Source organism: Photinus pyralis, unplaced genomic scaffold (assembly GCF_008802855.1).
Source record: "Photinus pyralis isolate 1611_PpyrPB1 unplaced genomic scaffold, Ppyr1.3 Ppyr1.4_LG1, whole genome shotgun sequence".
In the NCBI taxonomy this organism is placed as follows: Eukaryota; Metazoa; Arthropoda; class Insecta; order Coleoptera; family Lampyridae; genus Photinus; species Photinus pyralis.
This window is the reverse complement of record NW_022170249.1, coordinates 9,751,089-9,766,977: the sequence shown is the minus strand read 5'-3', so window position 1 is coordinate 9,766,977 and position 15,889 is coordinate 9,751,089. Positions and strand designations below refer to the sequence as shown.

Genomic DNA, 15,889 nt, shown 5'->3' with positions numbered 1-15,889 from the left:
ATACCACGATGGCGGAGAGGAGTGTAGCTGCACCACTCTATGATTACCTACACAATTTAGTGGAGTAGAGGTGTAATTGGGCGTAAAACCTTGCATCAGCTGCTTCAAGCGTGTTTGTTTGGCAAACATGCCAATCAAATGAATGAGAAAGTTAATTTATCCGCCGCCACAAAGAAAATATCCACCCTTCCTACCGTTTTAATGAACAATTTTGGTACAAAACTCACTTACCCAACCAACTTAAGCTCTCCGTTGTTTCCAACTTCTGTCTAAATGCATCCACTTGCATTTGCAATTGCTGTACCGCTGGCGGTAGCGGTAAATCTGATTTAAGTTGTCGCTCCAATTCGGATATTCTGGTTTCTAGCGCTTTCATTTCGTCGCCCGTACTCTTATGGAGCATAGCAAATCCGTTCGCCGCTACAACTTGTAGCGAGTAGGGGTTTTCTGGCGAGTTTGGAAGTAACTCGGGACTTATATTCAGTAACTGTCCGGCTGTATTGTACAATTTCAGAATGTCACGAGGACCCGCTTCAGCTGCCGTACGGAACAATTCTGAAACAAAACAAATTATTCGAAACTTTTAGTGAAATACATGCGAAAACATTGAATAGCGCAACCAACTAGAAAGTTATCACCGTAAGGGGTAAAGAATTAGTTGTACACAAAGACGCGTATTTTATTCTATCAATTTTAATGAATTTCAAATTTTTGGACAATTGAATATACAGGCAATTTCAAAACACACCACCACCTTTTCCTTTAACTAACAACTTGACTTCAAAGTCAGTTTTTCTCTTCGTTAGTTAGAGGTTACAGATTAGACGTTGATACAATTTAGGTTAGATCGCGTATAGTTAGCTAGGGTGGAATTTTTCCACATGTGTACCTAGCATTTTATATTTTAGTCCAGAAATTACCTTTAAATTCAATTACGATTTTTGTTGTCGGCTTGCGCGATGAGTTGAGTATTTGATTACTTTATATATGTAAAATTTCTTTTTATTGGCATAATCATTTATTAATGTTCCATTATTTTGTGCGTAATTGGTTTTTGAACTAAATAAAAGGGGAAATCCTTTACGTCTCCTTAGTATGGTTGCCACTAATGCGATTTCAGAACTAACAGGGCACGCGTACAAGAATCATTATTATTATGAGACATGTTCTAGTAAAAGACAGACGCCTGATATCAAACCACAAACACCAATGCAAATATGTTATATTGTGTATATTCTTCGCCCGTGGGACCATGGCATCAATTTCGAGTTCTGTTATAACAGCGGTAGTAAATACATTCATTTTAATCAATCATGATTATGAGGGAAATGAAAGTGCCGATGTTGTCGTACAGGTTGATGGCTATTATAATATGTTTGCTTGGAAAAGAAGCAAGAAAGAAAATGACACATTTCCTGGAAGGTCTTTCTCTTTGTAGTCAATGAAGACCCTACAGGTACTCTCGATTGTGAGAGGGGAAATTTGATTTGCTTGTTTTATGATTTGATTAAATTTCACTTCCCCCCACTTCTTGCTTTTATTTATGTTGGTTTGACGCACATCCTCGAGCACTTCGTTTTACAACACAAGGTAAGTCCTATCACCTGACAGGATTGTTACTTGACGAATGACCGAATAATTGAGGTTTTTCAAATAAAGTTTTTATTTATTTGTGATTTATTACCCCTCTCTTGTTCTGGGCCCTCAACAGGCTTGCCCCCAATTGCAAACTGACCCGCATAATGTTTAGAAGTTTCTTGTACTTTGAAAATTCTGCGTACCTATTCTCATGCCCTCATTTAATATTTTTCAGTTCGGGAAACAAATAATTAAATAAATTATAAATTGGCATTTTCGTAAAATTTTTGTATAATAATTTCACGGTATAAGTGATTGCTAATTTATAAATTCCTTAATTTCTCCGATTTCCCACAACAAAAAAAATACAAATGGACACGTGAATATAAGCAGAATTTTACAATCTAAAAAAATTTTATTTAAAACTTTGCTGTAAAATAATTAAAATTAATTAGGGGGTCGGTTGACAATAAAGACATTTATTATTATTATTATTATTAAATTACCATTGAAATAGCTATGGCCAATTCTGCATCCTGTATGTATATTTAGACAGCGCGTAGCGCGTTTATTATAAAATACAGAAAAAATCTTTAAATACAAAGATTCTGGTCTTAATCATAAATCGCCAGAAAATGTAAAGTAAAAAAGAATTGTTGTTGAAATATTTTAATTTTTAAGTGCAAATCCGGGGGATTATTTACGAATAAACACAAAGGTGGTTTATTCTACTTGAATTTGTATCTCAGTGTTTATGTTTCCTTTTAGAAATTTGTTAGATGCGTAATTTTTCGTTTTAAATTCAATTTAGATAAGGTGTTAGAAGTAAGGTTACATCCGGCCGTTTGCGATAAGAAGTTGTATTGTTAGACGAAAATTAATTAACTCACGTGTTCTTTCGCTGATAAAGAATGCAGATGTTTTAAAGTATTGCGCGTTTCTTGTGGAGCAGTGGGGACGTTTGGCTCGTTCCGTCGTGATTGGCGATTTATTTGAAAATTCATAGAAAAGGAGATTATTTTATTGTGGAAGTGGTGTTTCCTTAAATAGTGGAGTCAACTAGAAAACGAAGCTACTGGTTTCGAGACAGTTAAAAAGCGCGTACATTTTTTACACTAAATTTTGGGTATCCAGTCCCTATTTGTATAGTTGTAGATGTAGTTCGTCATTTTTATAATAAATTTGTAAAGAAGCAAGTGGCGTAAGAACTTTAACCGTGTGTTTTCCAATTGCGGAGTTGAAAAAGCAAGCAGTTGTAGTGCCTTTCGTTAAGCTTTTTTTTTATTAGAAATTAAAAGTTTTTTTGCTTCCCATCCGAACAGCTACCAAAAATTCAACAAGCCAGATTTTGCCAGCAAGTACAGTGTTATCAAGAACAAGTGACGTTTCCTGAAGCTGTCAGCGGGTGTTAGTGTGTCAGTTTAGTACGCCTGAATGTCGCAAATGTATTACGAGCAGATGGACTGGATCAATTAATAACTGTAAGTAACATTTTTATTTAATTGTTGAACGCCTGCGTGCGCGTTATGTGCAAAAAAAAACAAGCTATGAATGCGATTATCTTTCCTAGAAGCATCTGTTATTAAAATTTCTCTATAAATAAGAAATAAAGTTTGGCAGTTGCGCAGTTTGCGCATGCGCACATCTGATGTTTACAATATGCGATATGCTTATCTTTACTAGAGTTTAAAATTTCAAAAAAATATCTCTATAAATAGGAAAATTGACACTGCTGCAAACGATAAATTCGTATTTAAACCATCCACCTGCCATATTTGAACGGGTGAAATACACTTGCTAAGGCTTAACAACATCACTTTACCTATTGCTATGGTCAAGCAATTGAATTGTTAAAATTTTACGCAACATTGCTAAGTTTGTCAGTACAGAATACCACTTTTAACAAATATTGCTCATCTAGCAATTACCTTCACTATTAGCAAGTTGCTAAGGTTATTTTAAGTTACAGAATTGGGCTGAATAGTTCATATTTAAGTAAATTAGAGACAATAAGATCAGTACTAAATTGTGTCTTCAACTCCAGAAACTCTCCGGCAGCCCTCGTTAGTAAGATACGGATCAAAAATAAGTGAAAACAAACTAAATCCAAATCTCTTTCTCTAACACTAATCCCAAATTTTCTGCTGCAGCACGACTTTGCACTTCAAAGTTTTTCGCTTTATACGCTTATGTTAACGCGTCCCTTTTACATAAGTAAATGTGATTGATTCTAAACCAGTTTGTTGGTTTTATTTAGAGAATGATGCTAAATCCAGCATCGTCTTGGCTTTTGTTTGAAATTGTATTCGATTCGTCCAAGTAAACGAACCGAGGATATTTTGTTCAAAGCCAGTTGTCCTAAAAATGTTTGAATACAAATGGAATTGATACACCAATAGAAATTTTAAACCAATCCAGGGGAATTGGCTTATTCTGTTACATAAATCGTGAGAAAGGCCATTTTTCAGAAAAAAAATATGCCAGCCTCAATTTCAATTTTTAGTGGGTCCTTTTAGGAAAAATCACGATCAGTTTATACCTCGAGACCGCCCAGCGACATAAATTTCCGATTATCAAATTGTATTTTGCAGTAGTACGATGTTAAATGGTGAAAACCATAATAGGAATAGACATCACTGTACATTAATAAAACCCCAATTTGTGAAATCAACCGTAAACAAAGCTCGACGCTTTTCATTACGTTTCGAACTTGTTAAAAGCACTCAGTCAACCGCACAAACCCCGGATCACGTTGACACCGTTTCCTTTTATAATCGATATAAGGGAAGCCGCGATGTCAATTGTTGTCGTTCGCTGCTGTTTTACCAAGTTTAATGGTAATGTAAAATTATGTTATTTTTTCGGCCAAGTGAAATTTGCCACTACGAAATGCGAACGTCACGTTTGCGTGTGTCTTCCAAATTGACCTCTAAAAAGTTGGGTAGTTCCTGCTATTTTTCAATTACGCAATACGTGTCAGACGGAGAAATTATAAGCAAAAGCACAGATTGCAACGCATTCTTTCAAATTGCAGTTCTAACATGAAACGGGCACTAAGTGGTATAATCATACCTGATATGCAAAGTTCCTACAGGCAAAATGAAACTTGACACAGAAAGGAAGTAGGCCATGACTTCAAAAGCCATTGAGACTGCTGCTGAAATATGTGCGATATTTTCAGCACATTAACAAAATGTTCCTTAGATCTATGTTTTTGAAAAACCTATAGCTCTTGAAGGATTGAGTCGAAATTTGATAACTAATAATTATTTCAATGTATAGTGTATTCGTTAATTTTTCTCATGCTAATGTTATCCCAAAATCAAAATTGGTCGCGTATTGTTCCTGACATCGAATCGCTATAGTTCAAACGTTCTCTGAGTTTTCATGACACCATCGCTTGTTTCCCATTATACATTGTTTGAAAGGAATTTAGAATGTTCGGGAAAACTTCACATTTTCCAGAACTCTACTTGGATACGTAGTTAGTTCGCACGTAATTTTCGATTAAACGGTGTTAAATTTGTAGGGGATTAGGGTAATTGAAAATTCACGTTAAAAACCCCAAAGGATGGACATCATAAAACTGTCTCTTGAAATAGCTACTAACTACCTAATTCAAACCTTGTATCATTTCAGGGTGGGCAAATCCGTGAACATTTTCTCTAAATGTATAATTCTTACGTTTACTTTGAGCAAAAGTAACAAAATTACCTTGAGATAAGCACACGGTAAGCTTAGGCAAAGTCTAGGTTTGTCGGGGTGAATATTGGGGTTCGTGTACAATATAGCAAAAATATATAAAAAGGGCGTGTTCAGCCCTATCTGTAACAGATAACAACACCACACACATATAAAATCGATAGTGAATCGCACAGCTCATAAAATATTGCGTAAGCAATGCTAACCTCTGACACTGAGGCAATCGGATATTAAACTGTACTTAATAATGAATAAGAATCAATAATGCGCAAAATTTTGATAGACCACATCTGTCTAAAAGCCTAAACGCGATGTTAACTTCAAGAAAAGTACTTTACGATGCGCAAATAATTAATTTTCTATATGACAGCAATGCAATCTAATTAATTCAAATGTAAATCAGATAGCACGAACAAATTCTTCAGGGTAAACATTGTATATATCGCTTCGGGTAAAGTCTCGGTAACTTCAAAAACTAATTTACAAAGCAATGGTTGCAGCTAATCTGAAGGATACAATGTAATCCAACAAATAGAAATTAATTTTCGGTGTAAGAAAAGTGAGCGTCCACAAAATCGCTTCACGATATCGGTAAGGTCAAATCTTCGTTAATAATTTACAAGTGTAAGGTTCTCCAAACGGTTTTGTTAATACTTGCGGTTACAATTCAGGAACAATTATCGAAGCGTAGGTAAACAAAATCCGTGTAAGTAGGTAATGTTGGTGTCACGTGATTAATTTCACTGGGATCTGCCGGTAAGGTAGAAACTCATCTATAGCGTACGTTAGTACTACACTGTCAATCTACCTAAAATGGTGGGTCCAAGCAAAATGCAATCTCCTCGACGTACTGTGTAGGTAGTAGACAATATCCAGGTAAATCAAAACGTAAAAGATAATCTAAAAAAAAGAACGATGTGAACTTAGAAGAAAACTATTTTTTGGAAAGTGTGAGGGAAGGTAAAACCCTAAATAAATGTATTAAGAAAAATCCTTGTAAATCAACAGCCATAAAGAGAAAGAGAGACCAATCCAAAGATATGTGGTGACAGCCAAAACCAAATCCCTTCCAAGAGAAAAATTAGCACGCAAGCAATGCGACAGCACAAAATTCACTGACAGCAAAAATACAACTCATGGACAAGGTAAAATATAGGAAGAAAGGATAGAATTAAGTGCGGAAAGGTATAAAGCGTGAACTGTAGTAACAAAACAAAGAAGTAACTTAAAGAAACCTCGAACGGCGTATAGCGGCAAACTAAAGAACTGTTGGTAATAAGAACTCTATAACACTTAGATCAAATTTACTACAAGAACAACTTACATGTTAAACTAGTGCATTGCAAAAGAAATACTTAGATAGCGTAAAAATACTGAATTTAAGTAAAACGAGGGTAAGAATCTAGATAACGGAACAAATCGAAAGTTACTTAGATCAGTTAATGATTAAAGATGGCCCTATATGACTAGAAATAGTTATTTATGCAATGAGTGTATAAATGAAGCGTTTTATTGGTGAGTGAGATGTTTAGTCCACGAGCGCAGCGAGTGGACTAAATTCGAACGAACCAATAATCGCCGATTTATACATGAATTGCATACAACGTTTTTTCGTCGACTTCACTGGGGTAGGTAATTTTAATTTCAACTACAAGAAATTACAAACGAAATTATGAGCTCGTACGATTGTTCACTAAATTACAGCTATTGTCGTTGCTATAGTAATGTGTTGTTTTATGCTGTACCGTCAGTACTCGTAATCATAGTGGAAGATTATGTTGCTTGCTCTGCTGCGGAGGCGATTTTAACATTATATCCACTAAAATCAAAAGAAACTTATTGGAACGGTTTCGATCAGTTCGGCAATTGATGAATACAATGAATTTGTAAGGAGATATTTCCGAAAATGTCACGTTGACATTTTACCTTGAAAAGGTATGTGAAATTAGAATGTAATTAATTCTTTTGCAACTGTACTAAAGTACGTGTATTAACAGTGAAAGATATGGAAATGTTCATCCCTGTGGTCGACGTACTCAATGTTGAAGGTAAACTAACTGAATACCTTAACAGTACCTTATCCGAGGAGCTACACATACATCCATCAGGACAGGATATGCTTTGCTGAGATCGTTTGGCGACCATACTGGCTGCTGATCTCACTACATTAAAACCGAGATTAAAATGGTTAGGTGGATGGAAGTTCTCAGCTGTTGCCGAAAGTGAATTGTTACATAATTGTCATTTCCCTTTAATAAAATGGTTGTTATGTATAAGTGGTTGCTAACGATTAATGGTTGCTAACGTATAATGGTTGGTTGCTAACCATTAATGGTTGCTAACGATTAATAAGCTTCATCATTGTACTCGTCACTAAGGAGTAATTTATATTGTTATCGAGAGGTCGACGAAAAACAATTAAATACTGTCATTTTGGGTTGATTTTATATTAATGTATAGTAATAGTTCTGACGCCGCCTAAGCTTAACTTTTGTTTGAAAAGCGATTTAAAAAAACTGTTCGACAATTTTATTCCTTAACTCATCAAGCATGTACACAACAAATTTCGTGGCATTTTCGTTGTCAGGCCAAGAATTGTAGTGGACTTTTTAAAAACTAATTTCAGGTTCCCAAACATGCAATAAAATGAAGCGCGTTAAGATAAGGAACAAGTGTTCAAGCAAATAAGAGTCGAAACTTTATAGTGGTCTCGCTTCTCAAAACCGTTGCAACAGAGAATGAGAGGAGTATTTTGTAGCTATACCTCTGCGTGTATAAAAAACAGAGTGAGCGCTTCGGTTGCGGTTCCGTTTTTGGGATTCTGCGAGCACTTAAGTAAAAATCGGGTGGGAAATCAGAATTCTTACTACAATTTTCGAAGAGAACCTATGCAGGTTAAGCGCTGTACTTTTATATCGCGTAAAATGAAATTTACCAAGTCTGCCAAATTTTCAATTTTGAGTTGCGTACGCCATTTTTTGAGATCGCGTAAAAATTTCATTGTTAATTAAGTTCGAATTAAAAGACGTATAACTGCCGTATATGAAACAATCTTTAGCTGCGCAACTGAGAATTTGTGCCACCATTTTCGAAGAATTTATTGTGGTGCGTACTTTATATATTCAATGGTACTGCCCTTTCGAACAAAACCAATATTAACAACCGTTTTTATGCAACAAAGGAACTTTGTCGTGTACCGAATAGCAATGGACGGCTGATATATTTTTCAACCGTGAACCATGCGAATAAGTTACTTTTTTAATCGGTACGTGAATATTTGCGGGCCATTGCACCATCGGATTAAGGTGCTCGTATTCAAATAAATTGTTACCACGAAGGCGTTGGAGTCCAAGGTGAAAACATTTCGTTTCGCTTATTTATACGAGGTGCTAATAAAATTGTAAGTAAAAAGGCAACCGGTAAAAATGTTAAAGACAATTTGTGCTTTCTTTTGCTGCAAACCCTAAGTTAATTTTGAACATTTCCATGCTGTGGGGCATTGGTAATTTTTCTCACGCTTGTGCCAATTTCAGATTCGTCAACCATCTTTCCACATTCACTTTCAACCAAATAAAGGCGGTCCACCATCCAATTTTATAAACTGATGCTGCCAAGTAATAAGCTTTCCGTGGGAGAGTCAACCGTTTTTGGGGGTTTTTGTATAAGAAAATTGCACTTAAAATCATTCTCATGTTCCTAAAGACGCCGATTTATGGGAATTTAATCATCAATTACTGTAAAATGATTCGAAAGGTATTTGTAGAGCTCTGATTTCATTCTCATATAGGAATTGCTTATCATAGGGTTCGATGTACGAAAATGACCTAACTAAACCGCTTGGGATTCGAATTATATTACTCAGGATCGGATCTGCGATTTGAATCGGTTAATTAAAGAATGGTTTCAGCTCTGAAGAAGTAATAACCGTCTTGCTGTTTCACTTTTTGTTATGTTGAAATTCAATTTTTGGCAATAGATCGAGCTTTAGTTGATGTTCTTATTGTACGCGTTTACCAAAAGATAATAAAAGGGACTTTTTGTTTTTGTTTTGTTGTTCATATAGAAAAATTAATGTCTTCCGGGAAAGTACCTACCTACAAGTCGTGCTTAAAGGTAAAAATAGATTTCCCCGAACGCCAATTCACCACAAAAGTCATGTAGCTAATTTATAAGAGGACAAGATGAATTTATCACTTTGATCTTTTTACACTGGACACGCAATGTCTTCGTGTCCAAGGTAGGTCGTACCTACATATTTAAAAAGATGGGGAAGATCGAAAAGAATTGAATATAAAAGTCTAGATATATATATTCGTATTAAGACAAAAGAAAACTTTCATCAAAAGCGAAATACTGATGGCATTAGTGAATGGCGGTTCTATTCACGCGAATTGGTCAACTTCAATATTACGGACAAAGGAAAGAATTGGAGCCCGAATTCCGTTATTGAACTTTCAAGACTTGTAAGGCATTCACGGGTCAATCAAATATTAAAGTTCCATCGAGGAAAGGAAAACTTCAACACATTTTTCATCTAAAAATTGCTCGTCTTATTACGGCATGATACAAAAGGTACCTACTCGCTGGGTGAAATTATTACAAAAATCCATGGTTCATTATACGCATCCGCGAATACGTACAAGAAAAGGTAGACGTTAATAACCGAAGCCCTACGTTTAAATGATTAAATATAGACCCCCGGGTTGACACGTCTACCGTATCATTAATGCTAAATATTCGTTAGTGATACAGAGGAGTTAAAGGAGTAATTGCTTTTATTCGCGTTTAGCCTTCATTGTGCCAGATTGATACAAACGAATCGATATACTTACAGCGTTCAAAGAGGCGAAGCGTCTTTTTTTCTGACATTTGGGTAATTACGTGAGTACATATCGTTTGTGGTATTTCCTTGCGCGACATTGCCCATATTTTTCATTATAAGACATCCCCATCCATTTTTTAATTGTTTTTTTTAATTGTTCAACATGCCTCGTGTCATTACAGACCAGCGTTTATCAATATATTCATCATGCGACAATGTTTCTTGTAAAAAACACTAAACATTAAACATACTGGTTTCCCCTCTAACGTTTGGGTATTATCCAAAGCTTTTAAGGAAATCCCTATAGGGTCTAGTCTAGACTAACATCTTACCAACTGTAAACTTTAGCGTAAGAAACGGTGAAGAGCCTCCCTTCTGCTAATTCGTATTTGCAAGCTCCATTACCAACCTTTACTTTTTTTTTCATTACAAATGAACGGGTAAGCTTACCTTTCAGTTGCTCCACAGGGGTATTTGAAAGAAAAAGGGCGGTTTCGTGGCGCTGCCCCACGCAAAAAAAGACTTGCACTAACGTGGGGGGGTCCATGGGCATCCTAGAGAACTCATCGTCTAAGCGCCCTCGTTCGGCGTCGCGCTTCCCCTTCTGCACGCCGCTGCCATTTTGGCACTCTGAAATGAAAGAAAAGGTCATTACTTTATGCTGTCTTGTTTCACAATTACCGTCATTTTGTGACATGGCTTGCACACTGGCATTTGACAGTGACAATAGCTTACCGGCGGTTCGCAAACGTCAAACAATTTTGCGCCTCCCCTCTGCCGTTGAGCAAAGAGTTAATTCACAGCAATGGTAGACAAGAAACCTTCAATGTAGTGATTTATTGGATAATATTTTTGTACACCGTAAATATCTAAGGTAAATTTTTTCCATTTTGGTTAAGGCCGTAACCCTCTTTGTATCAATAAAAGTTGATTGCACTCTACTGCTACTACAGATATGGGTAAAAATTTAGTTATCATAGATAATTTTGGGTTTTTACGTGTGTTTAAGAATCTAGGCAATTTTGAGTTTCTTGTTAGTGTAGGCAACCTGAGTGGTTATTTGTAAAATAAAAATTTTAGAATGTGATTGTCAAAATAAAGAAATTAAATCTTGTGTTTAAATCTGGTAATTGTGGCCTTCTGAAGTATCTTCCACTGAGGAATAAAGTGTTGACAGTTCCATTTATTTTGATAGGTACCACATTTTTGGTCTTTTGCGGAGTCATACTGGGCATCCAGAATGAAACTATTCACAAAAAATCTTGGACACATAAATATCTACAACTAAAAGCTACAAGTAATTACACATTAGGTGTAACGTACACCCAATAAAAAATCATAACATATGGAAATTAAGTTATGAAAACTAATTATAAATAAACAAATTTCAATCAATAGATTGCTTTCGGGTCGTACAATTGCTTAGAATTATTATTTCGATTGATTTGATTTGATTACGTAAAGAAGGAGTTTATTTTGTGGTAGAAATGGTGTTTGCTTAAATACTGGGGACAACGAGAAAACGCGGCTGCTGGTTTCGCGACGATTAAGGAGCGTGTACATCTTTCTAAGCTAAATTACGGCAGTCGGTTCTATTTGTGTTGTGTAAGGCGAAGTGTGTCTTTGTTATAAAAAATCTGTGCAGAAGCTAACTTTGTTGTTCGATTACGGAAAAAGTTTCGTCGAGTTCAAAAAGGAAACAAATTGTACAGTGATCCCTTTTATTAAGGTTCTCTTCTTATTAAAAGTTAAAAGTTTCTACCGTCTGAACAGCCACCGAAAATTTGTCCTTTTACTCACCAAACCAGTTTCGTTCGCCATCTAATTCTGTTATAAAACAAAGTGGCGTTCAGAAACTGTCAGAGTTTGTGTTTGAGTTAAGCATGCCTTGTATCGCAAAACCTTGTACGACCAGATTATTTGGATTATTAAACAAATAATTTTAAGATTTCATATTTGAATTGCCAACCGACTGCGCACGTCGTAATACGAGTCGTAATATGTCCAAACAAGCTTTGTAAAATTTCTTTCTTTCAGGGGTTGTGTTTAAACCAGGGTTTAAATTTTTTGTTCATTATGTTTCGGAATGAATGTTTGTCATTATCAATCAATTAATTGTGTGTTTACTCGAATTCAAACTGCAACCCAGATAGGATTAATGTCAGATTTTTTTTATTCGTGACCAGGAGTTATTTCAGGTGGTAACCAAAACTTGTGTAACAAATTCTTTAGAATTTTCTGGAGATGATCGAGGCCAACGTGTTATCGTCGATAAGAAAACATAGGTTTAATTTGAACACGCAAATTCAAGTAGAGAAGAGGCGGAATGTTAAAAAAAAGGAAAATTGTTTTTAAATAGAAGAAACAAACATTATTCGAGACATGATTGTTTGTTTGTTGGTAGACGTTATTCGTGGCTCTTCGGTTTGGTGGACGTTTGAAGCGTAGCCGCTTATTGTTTTGTGTCTGTTTGGCACTTTTTCCTTTATCGAAATTTTTTGAAACGACAGTCGGTCAAATTGTCAACCTCAGGCTAGTTATGCTTTTTAATACCACTGTGTATTGATCACATGACAATTGGCTTTAAAGAGCAACATATTATCGATTATGCAGGTCCCATACGAAACCGACATTTCTTAGTAGTTAGTAGACGCAAAATCAAAACGAGCAGAAGTGTGTTACATGAACATCCAAATAGTCAAATTCAAAAATTTTAATAATTCCAGAAATCCGGATGATATCGAGGCACCAGGAAAGATTAGTCATGAGCGATAAAGAACGAGTGCGGATGTTATCACATGACGCAATCTTTCCGATAAATATGACGTGCTTATTCAAGAACATTCTAGAAGATTCGAAAGCGTTCGGTAGAGCTCGAGACCGGCTCGAGACCACTCGTATCGAGTAATAGCTTGTTTTAAAGGTCTTTCGCAGTCCTTTATTTTGAAGTTTGATTCTTTTTAAAACTGTCGATTCGTTTTCGAGAAAATTAGAAAAACCTTTAGCCTCATATAAGCCGTACCTGAAAAAGGAGTCTTCCCAAATAGCACAGAGTCAGATTATTTCAATTTTAGGGGGATTTGCATCTTCTGTGGAGATTGGTAGGATCTTGATGCAAAAAATCCATGTCGCTATAACCATTACTTTCTTGTTAGGTCAGTAGAGTTTAAGACACGAATTTTTAGACGAATGCAATATCTGAGAGATACGAAACATGGGTTGAAGAGGTACGGTTAAGGGTTTTGGGAGCTTCGATAAGTGATTTACATACGGTACCACTGGAAATCCGGCAAATTATCTACGAGTGACTGTAACATTAAGGCAGCTAAAAGTTACATATCTTCCGATGATTGCTTTTAATGAAGTCGCACAAGAAATAACTAAACACTGCCCAAACATGGAAGAGAGTTGAACTACCCAGTTTACAATTGAGTTTCGACGAAAGTACCTACTCGTTCAAGGAAGACATTTGCTCAAAAATTGGAAGATTATTTCGGAACGGAGTTAATTCTTGAATGCAATCAAACATTTTTACATCTGCTAGTGAATGAAAGATACTTATCCAATCTAGCAGCACGATAGGTAGCAGCATAGTGTAACACTAAGGTAGTCGGTATTGTGGCAAGTTGCTTAAAAAAGTTCAGCTTCAAGTTATATTCTCCAACTTACTTAAGAAAAAGTCACTCTTACATTAACTTTTCATCAAAAATTACATTTTTATCTGATTCCTTGACCTAAAAAGCATAAAAAATGATATGCCATATGACAATATCGCGTCGAAATAAAATTTTCAATTTTTTGGGGGCCACTTTAGACGCCATCTTGAATTCCTCATATTACTCAAACCTGACAGAGTGGTATCTATCGGATAAAAAATCTACATTTTATTCATACCTCAAAACAAGGTTACCCCATTATTGGGCATTTGGCACCCCGACTATTCATGTTTCTTTGAGATTCGGAAACAAAAGTAGTCACGGATGTCCAGTTTCTTCAAAGACACATTCAGCTACAGCAGCCTTTGAAAGTCTAGACTTGTGCACTGGTGCATTTCCATGGAGCAACAAAACACTTCGCATCAGTTTTCCGAGTCTCTTCACTTTAATAGCATCCCTAAGGCGATTCATCAGGTTTGCACAGTAATTGCCCGTTACAGTACTACCCTTATTCACATAATCAATCAGAAAAATGATTTCCATTATTTTTCCCGTGGAAAGAGTGACTTTGATGGAGCCCTTCACATGCCATTGCATCGATTCTTGTTTCAATTCAGGATCATAATGATGAACCCAGGTTTAATCTCCAGTGACAAGGCGATTGATAATTAAATCTGATTCATCTCCATAGCACGCCAAGAATTATTCCAAGGTCTCTACGCGGACACGTATTTGGAATGGCGAAAGCATTCACGAACCCATCTTGCACTAACCTCTGTCATTACAAGGCACTCGTGTAAAATTTTTGAAAACTGTGGTTTTTTAAACTGAAGCTGTTAATTAGCGCTTCTTTAGTTTTGCATCCTCCAGTGTCAAACACTTGGTTTTCTCAACATCTGTCTCACGCCAACAAGGCGTCCTAGACAGGGATCATCACCATCAAATACCTACTAGTATTCCAGATGTTCCAGGTATACGTCGTTTGGAAACAGAAATTAAACCGCCACGGAAATTCAGTGATTATATGTGACATTAATCAACTTTTAAAAAGTAGGAGAGACTAGTTTGAATTTAGAAAAAATGTGGATTCCTATGTTCTTATGTTTATGTTGACATTCTTAATAAATTGGTGATGCTAATTGGGAACGTTTATCGTATGTCACGATCTCTACTTCGACATCTTGGCCCGTATGAATAAAAGTAAGCAAATGCTTATACTTGCAAAAGTCAAAGTAAATACTCGTAAGTGCTCCTTCGCACTGGGCGACTTAGCAGCGCTGCTAAGCAGAAGGACAGGACGCAGTACAGCGCTGCTAAACAGACCAGTATGAAGGGGCACTTACGAGTATTTACTTTGAATTTTGCAAGTATAAGCATTTGCTTACTTTTATTCATACGGGCCATTATGTAGCGCTACTAAAAATGGTAGACTGCTCCGTAAAGAGCATCAAAGTACCGTAATTATAGGACGTATCGGTAACTGTTCCACAACAGTTGTGTCTTATGAACGCGCCCATTGCTAAATGTCTATAATTACTCCTGTCATCACTGATAGATTGACATTAATCAAAAATTCTAAATAAAAATTGAAATTTTACATTATTAAATACGATTTCGGATAAAATTTAATACAAAACTCGTCAGTAAAATGACATTACCTGACTCGGAAATTAAAGTACTCGGCCCCAAAGGGGCCTCGTACTTCACTATTTCCTCGTAATGTGCCATATTCCTTACTTTTATGTAAATAACTAATGTTTGGCGCAAATATACTGTCGTGGGAGTACCTATGTATACGTACACCATTTACACTTTGATTTTAACCATTAGAATTTGATTAAAGGCGCAACAGTAGCATCACACATTATTATTCCATGCGCAAATACCACATTAACCATTTAAAACTAAAACTATGTCAATGGGAATGACCAACGTGAACGTGTTAATAGTAGACCGATAATCTCATTTTAAAGATTAATTAAAAGTACCGCAAGTACATAGATATCGATAAAGAATGTTTATTCATTTCAGATATTATGGTTTACTAAAATGACCTGGGAAATTACTTACACCTAACTTTCAATATCCGTTTCTCTTCGTACCTAATTCCAAAACCCCAAGCTAATTAACA

General features: G+C 35.9%; 1 protein-coding gene across 2 annotated transcripts; it reads right to left on the bottom strand.

Moving 5' to 3' along the window:
- Positions 1-208: 208 nt before the first annotated feature.
- On the bottom strand, positions 209-15,658 carry LOC116159193. 2 transcript variants are annotated; one of them, XM_031472139.1, is made up of 3 exons: positions 15,417-15,658; positions 10,553-10,732; positions 209-555 (listed from the first exon to the last, which is right to left on the bottom strand). In XM_031472139.1, exons 1-3 carry the CDS (start codon positions 15,562-15,564, stop codon positions 224-226), a joined length of 660 nt encoding a protein of 219 aa, XP_031327999.1. In that variant the 5' UTR covers positions 15,565-15,658; the 3' UTR covers positions 209-223. The 2 variants fall into 2 exon arrangements, with proteins under 2 accessions (XP_031327999.1, XP_031328000.1); XM_031472140.1 differs by lacking the exon at positions 15,417-15,658 and adding an exon at positions 10,784-10,825.
- Between the last annotated feature and the right edge of the window lie 231 nt (positions 15,659-15,889).

What these genes read in the sequence shown, in the direction of transcription:
- LOC116159193 (XM_031472139.1), bottom strand. Translation starts at nt 15,564, where the DNA reads ATGGTGTACGTATACATAGGTACTCCCACGACAGTATATTTGCGCCAA. An exon ending in TACTTTAATTTCCGAGTCAG is followed by an intron (nt 10,733 to 15,416) that starts GTAATGTCATTT and finishes CTTTCATTTCAG; the next exon opens with AGTGCCAAAATGGCAGCGGC. An exon ending in CCCTGTGGAGCAACTGAAAG is followed by an intron (nt 556 to 10,552) that starts GTAAGCTTACCC and finishes GTTTTGTTTCAG; the next exon opens with AATTGTTCCGTACGGCAGCT.